We start from the raw sequence: 6,897 nt of genomic DNA, 5'->3' as shown, positions 1-6,897 counted from the left end.
GTATCAACCTATAAACTGTCCTGTTATTAAAGTAAAATAATAAATATATAATCAGAATATTAACGATATTACCAGCTAATGTGTGGAGGATATTCTGAGGTCTATGGTGTAATTAACGATATTACCAGCTGATGTGTTGAGGATATTCTGAGGTGTTATACAAAGTATCAACCTATAAACTGTCCTGTTATTAAAGTAAAATAATAAATATATAATCAGAATATTAACAACCGTGAATAGAAAGCAGAAGTAAGAGTTTTTAAGTAAGAAATATGAAAAATGGGTAGTAAAGGGACGAATGGTCAGATGACCCGATGACAGTCATCCTAACATTATATGTAGCTTTATTTAAATATTACTTATGTATAATAGTCTCAAAGTGGGTTCCTCATCATCGAAATTACTTATGTATGTAATGTTGAGTTGGATTCATTGTTCATTGGACATTCTGATGATATCGGAAGTTCGTTACAACTTGGAGCACAAGTTGAGAAACCTTGTGTAATTGTCAGAAAGAATTGAGCCGAGAGCATTGAGTATTTGGACCCAGAATATCTAACCGTAATTATTATATGTAAAAGATAGTTTCTTTCTTAAAATTTTAGCCACTATTTTGTTTTAGATTCAAGCAATTATTATATGTCAGTGAGTTATATTGACCTATAGTTCAATGACTACTTCACCATATGATTTTGTTCATATTGGTGTTATGTACCTTTCTATTGTATCCAGTTCTGTGTTGTCAGATTAGCCAAACTCTGTGTGTAACATCTGATTATGTCCATATTGGTGTTTTGTTGATGTAATGTTGTATCAGTTCTGTGTTGTCAGATTAGCCAAACTCTGTGTGTAACATCTGATTTTGCCAATGTTGAATACATTCCAAAACCAGTAGATTTATATAAGAAGTTAAAAGTGCACCATTATTAAAAATGTCTTTTTCTTTCTAGGATCTGATCTGTCTACTGCTGGTGGAGAAATACAGATCAGTAATGGAAACAATGATAAAGCTGAGGTGGAAACTAATAAGCTAATGGAAGTTGATGTTGAGAACAGAGGACAGAAAAGACAGCTTGAGGTAACGATTGCTCCTCCGGCAAAACGCAAGAAAAAAAACCGTGGGCCTAGTCAACCTAAAAATGCCTTGATGCAACTCAATGAGCTGAAACCCGGATTGAAATACACTTTTGAGTCACTAGAGGGAACCGGCCATAACACTTGCTTCCAGGTATCCGTGGAAGTAAATGGACAAAAGTTTTATGGTAAAGGAAAGTCCAAACAATTAGCAAAACATGCAGCTGCACAGGCTGCCCTTGCTTCGTTTGTTCAGTTCAAAGATACTGCTAGAGCAGTGCAAGCAATGAACCGAACTCTGACCTATGCAGATTTTACAGATGATGCTTTAGAAGATGGAACCATTTTCAATAAATTTGAAAAGCAAGATGATACTGCACATGATCAATTAGTGGTTCATGACTCATCTGGACAAACAAGTCCATTAGAGTATGTGAAGAAAGCATCCAAAGCTGTCTCTGAAGCTGACAAAAAGAATCCAGTCATGCTTTTAAATGAACTCCATCCTGGGATCCAATTCACTTTAATTAGAGAAAATCCAATGGTACCTAGTATGAGATTTACAATGGGAGTCTCGGTCCAGGAAGAAAAATTTGAAGGTTCAGGATCAAGTAAAAAACAAGCCAAAGCAGCTGCAGCCAAAGCTGTTCTGAGTAGCATGTATGGAATTAGTTATGCTATGTCTTATCCCATTTTAAGTCCTGAACAAGGAGGCACTTATGATTTTCAGTTTCTACCAGCAGCTATAGCAGACAAAATAGCTTCCCAAGTTCATGCAAAATTCAATGAGATTATATCAGATAAAAAGGATTATGTTAAGTGGAAAGTGTTGGCAGGTATAGCAATGACCACAGATGATGAGATGAGTGATGTTCAAGTGATAACTGTAACTACTGGTACAAAATGTATAAATGGTGAACATATCAGTATGAATGGTGTAACATTAAATGATTGTCATGCAGAAGTTATCGCTCGAAGATGCTTGAAAGATTTCTTGTATAGACAGCTTGAATTAGTTGCTAGAGGGGAGATAGAAAAAAGCGTTTTGGAAGCAAAACAAGGTGGGGGATATCGTGTAAAACCCATTATTAAGTTCCACTTATTCATTAGTACGTCACCCTGTGGTGATGCCCGAATCTTTTCACCCCACGAAATTCTCGATGATATAGTGGAAGACAAGCATCCAAACAGGAAAGCAAGAGGGTTGCTACGTACTAAAATAGAAGCAGGTGAGGGAACTATTCCAGTGAAAAGTACTGAAACTGTGCAGACGTGGGATGGGATTATCCAGGGGCAGCAGAGACTATTAACCATGTCTTGTTCTGACAAGGTTGCATCTTGGGTAATTCTCGGAATGCAGGGTGCCCTCCTAAGGCACTTCCTAGAGCCTGTTTATTTAGAAAGCATCATTCTTGGTAGTTTGTTTCATCCAAGTCATTTTTATCGTGCTATCTGTGGCCGTTTAGAAGGTTCCTTAGGACCTCTTTCAAGTCCTTATTGTTTCTTTAAACCCAAACTGTCCTCCACCAGTAGCCAAGAAACTCGTCAGCCTTTCAAATCTCCCAACCACAGTGTAAATTGGACACTTGGGGAACTCCTTCCTGAAGTAGTTAAGTCTGAGACCGGAAAAACTGAACTAGGACAAGTGTCACGTCTGTCCAAACGTTCCTTCTTTACAAGATTTCTTTCTCTCTATGGGAAGTTGTCATTGGATATTAAGCAGAATGATGGTTTTAAACCACATCTGTATTCAGACACTAAAGCTATTGTTAAGGATTACCAGACAGTGAAAAACCAAATGTGTAAGGCTTTTCAGGATGCTGGACTTGGAACTTGGATAAAAAAGCCAGTTGAACAGGATCAGTTTGAAGTGGTATTTTGAGTGCAGTTCTATAAGTATTTACATGCTGATGTTAGTAAGTCATCAGGATATAATTGTGTATGTGATTCTATCTTTAAGACGTACATGTTACATTCAACATTGTTAGAGGAAGTTTATCATTTTTAAAAGTCATTTCATCATATGCCGTAGCTTCTTTTTTTTTTTAGAAATTTTATGCACTGAAAATTGACGAGAATATTGTACATTTCGGCACGTAAAATGTCTACATGTTCATGTATATAAATCACCAGATGACATTTTAAATTTCATAATGAAACCGTAAGGTCGTCATGGAAATGAGTGTTATAATACTTTCCGTAAAAAAATAGATGTATTCACAGTCTTGGTCATTTTAACCAATCTTGTAACCACCAGATAGCCATGAACGTACACATAACTTTTAATATATTAAGTGTATCTTCATGAAATTTGGCGAGTTCTTAGTATACATTACAAGTGTTTTGTACACAAACAATCAGATTTTTAATTATGTACTGTTACTAAGGATTTTTCTGTGAAGTCAGAGACTGGTCTGAATACAAGGTGGTTTTCATGCTAATATCAAAAATACTTTCCTCCCTCTTAACATTTTCATATTTCATAGAACCTGTAGAACCTTCTAACTGAATATCAAAAGATTTTTTCAGTAAAACCTTATATTTTATTTATTATTTTCTCTAATGCCATATGTTGACTCGGTCCAGTTGACCAAGCTTGTTTTCTAGAATGACTGCACATTGTAACACACAGTTCCACACTATCTGTTTTTACAAAGAAGGCTAATAGATTTTTTTTTGTTTAGTTTTATTTCTTTACAGTTGCACTTAGAACCTCTCAAGCTACAGTCCAGCCCTGTTTATCCAGTCAGCTGTGTGTCTAAGCAATTAATTACCGCATAGCTGGGTGGCCATATTACTGGGTGTCACCGTATGGGGTCAACTCTGGGATCACAGTACATACCCCTACAACTCACCCATCTTTCTATGTTTCTGTTTAATACAGAATGTTGTAATAACATCTTTACATACCTATTTTTGCATTTCTTCTCTAAAAAATAAAATTCTATACATGATTGTTCCCTGCACTATACAGAATCAGAGGCTAAGGCATGATGCTGTTGTTTATGGGGTGAACACCTAGCAGTAATGATACTCAAATCATGAAACAACAACTTTCTGTCAACAGTTAATTTGGCTGAGAAAGCAGAGCTCTATTGCAAAATGGAGGGAAAGGTGACAAAACTTGAAATGAATGTGCAAATTTTTCCCTTTGAAAAAAATCTTTTGTTTACAAGATTACCAAAGAAACACTGAACTAGAAGTGTTACAAATCATAAAGTTTAAAAGAAAGCGTACTGTTTGTTTGATCATGTATGTATGATCATCAGTACAGCATAAAGTGTGAAGCATCAGGTAGGGTTAGCATGCCATTAATAGGGAACATCAATAGTCACCTGGTTTCTTACACCTTCAAGACGTGCCCGCTGTCAGTCGATGTACGGTAGTGGCTTCACTTTGATTGACAGGTCTCAACTGGGCAGCGGCAGGTGAGAGCCGGCCTGGGTGGCTGCAACACTGAGTTCAAAGAGACCGCTTGGGACTTGGAAACAGGTGACCGCAAGTCAATTTGACTGCAATACGAGTGCCCATAATACAGGATGTTTTACAAACATAAAATAGAAGGAAATATGTGGGACTGAGCCAAAATGGCTGTAATTAAGGGTTGACCAATATGCAGGTCTTGACTGTATTTATTTGCTGGACATGTGTATGTAAACAACAGGTCAAAGTAACAGCATATTTGTTTCAAATTACAACACACTTGCAGTTGGTACGTGTTATTATTGATAACAAGTATTTGTTTATTTAATTTCCCTAAAGTTTCCTTGTTTAACCTAATAAATTGTTATGTTTTAGTTACTTTTATAACAGTAAATAAAAAATACACATAAAACCAATAAATTTAGTACTTATGTATGAAATCTTGTCTTTTTTCAATGTCAAAGGTCAGTCAGCCTTAATTCTTAGTAACACTAATGTGGTCTCAGAAATGTTTTTAAATTTAAATATGAAATATTGCCATGTGTGTATAAAACACAATGCCCTAAAACTAATATAATTTACCTGGCTTTCTAACTAACCTAGAAATGGCTTAAATAATTCCCATAACTGGCCAATCATAGCTCCAACAGTAATAAACAGAGAAAACAAGGTCAAAATATTCAAAATTCTTTATTCCAAGGGCTTTAGGCTCCATGGTTGTCAGTAAATTGAAACATTCTCTTTCTGTTGGTTACCAGTAATCTAGTTGTAAATGTCGGAAAGAATTTATGATAGCTGTTGAAAGCAGGATGTGCTTCAAGGGTCCTGGCAGGTGGCCTTCACTTTATTGTTATATCTCTGTAAAGCAAAAAGCTTTATCACTACAAGTTGACATTTTAGCTTGGGGATAAGTATAGTATAAGTTTGAAATTCCATGGAAAATTAGTAGGTCATGTTGAGGGCAGAAGAAAATAAAAAAAGGGCAATTCGGAGCAAAAAATTGTCATGTGACAGACAAGTGAAGATTGAGAATTTATTTAAATATTTTCTTTTCAAATAAGAAAATTAAAACTTCTATTAAAATTTGAATTATAAACTACATTATGGTGCCAAGGGGATTCACATGCATTGATAAAATTCAGTTTTGAATGTAAATGTAAAGGTCATGACATGTACACTTTGACCAAATCTGATTTTAAAGAGTTAATAGAAAAATAAAAATGAGAATTTTTTAAGTAATTGGATTAGTTTTGGAAAATGAGTATTATTCATCTTATAATGTGACTAATTCTGTACTGTTAAATATTTAATAATAATAATATTTTCATGTGCATTTATAGCTTTTGAAAATAAATTTAGATTGAAATACATTTAATGAAAATATTTTAGTACATCTGAGAACACCTAAGCAGTTCACAGAAGTTTGAAACCAAACCTGTTAATTATGTTATTAAACAGACTGAAATAAAGCACTGTTAGGTTAGTTAATGACTAAGAGTCGAGACTTTTAAAGAGTTGTATACTTTTGTTGCACCTCATGTTAATGGTGAGTTGTTTCAAAATGTTTGATTTCATCGATTAACCATATTTGTATGAAACAAACATGTTTTGTGAAATACACAACAGATTTTGATTAAGTTTTTGGGGTCATATAGTGTTTGAAAAGGAATATTTTTTGTTGTTGTTGTGAAACTAAAATTAACACTTGTGAATCTGTCAGGAAGTAATGACGTGTGTACACACATTGAAACTACTAATTTTTTGTATTGTTAAAAATGAAGAACCATACTGAATGCTAACAAAATAAATTTTTACTAGATCACTTAAAAGATGCCTCTAAAGAAATTATTTTTACTCTTAATTTAAAAGTACATGTAATTTATCTTGTTTCTTCAACACGGCTACTTGCACGCTGCTCAGAGATATTTTCTTTAACTGAATATCAGTAAGAGTTTATTTGATCAAGTTATGATAATATTTTTTTGACAGTCTTCAGCACCTCCGAAAATAAACCACAAACTCATGTTACCACTAAAATAGAGAAGATGCATGTCACTTGTGTTTGTTTTTTATTCAATAGAGAAGATTGTTTCCAAGGATGCATGTCACTTGTGTTTGTCTTTTATTAGATAGAGAAGATTGTTTCCAAGGATGCATGTCACTTGTGTTTGTTTTTTATTAAATAGAGAAGATTGTTTCCAAGGATGCATGTCACTTGTGTTTGTTTTTTATTAAATAGAGAAGATCCAAGGATGCGTGTCACTTGTGTTTGTCTTTTATTAAATAGAGAAGATTGTTTCCAAGGATGCATGTCACTTGTGTTTGTTTTTTATTAAATAGAGAAGATCCAAGGATGCATGTCACTTGTGTTTGTTTTTTATTAAATAGAGAAGATCCAAG

The 6,897-nt window shown here is 34.3% G+C and overlaps 1 protein-coding gene across 1 annotated transcript in view; it reads left to right on the top strand.

The window, feature by feature from the left end:
* LOC106475988 (double-stranded RNA-specific editase 1-like) overlaps positions 1 to 3,456 on the top strand; it is a 6,203-nt gene extending 2,747 nt beyond the window's left edge. Inside the window, exon 2 of the mRNA XM_013936663.2 lies at positions 951 to 3,456. Coding sequence (XP_013792117.1) covers positions 951 to 2,956 — 2,006 coding nt within the window. The 3' untranslated portion in view covers positions 2,957 to 3,456. The remainder of the gene's footprint in view (positions 1 to 950) is intronic.
* The last annotated feature ends 3,441 nt before the right edge of the window (positions 3,457 to 6,897 follow it).

The sequence above is a fragment of the Limulus polyphemus genome, unplaced genomic scaffold (assembly GCF_000517525.1).
Source record: "Limulus polyphemus unplaced genomic scaffold, Limulus_polyphemus-2.1.2 Scaffold9584, whole genome shotgun sequence".
Lineage (NCBI taxonomy): Eukaryota > Metazoa > Arthropoda > Merostomata > Xiphosura > Limulidae > Limulus > Limulus polyphemus.
Note: the sequence above shows the minus strand (reverse complement) of the source record. Positions and strands in the feature narration are given on the sequence as shown.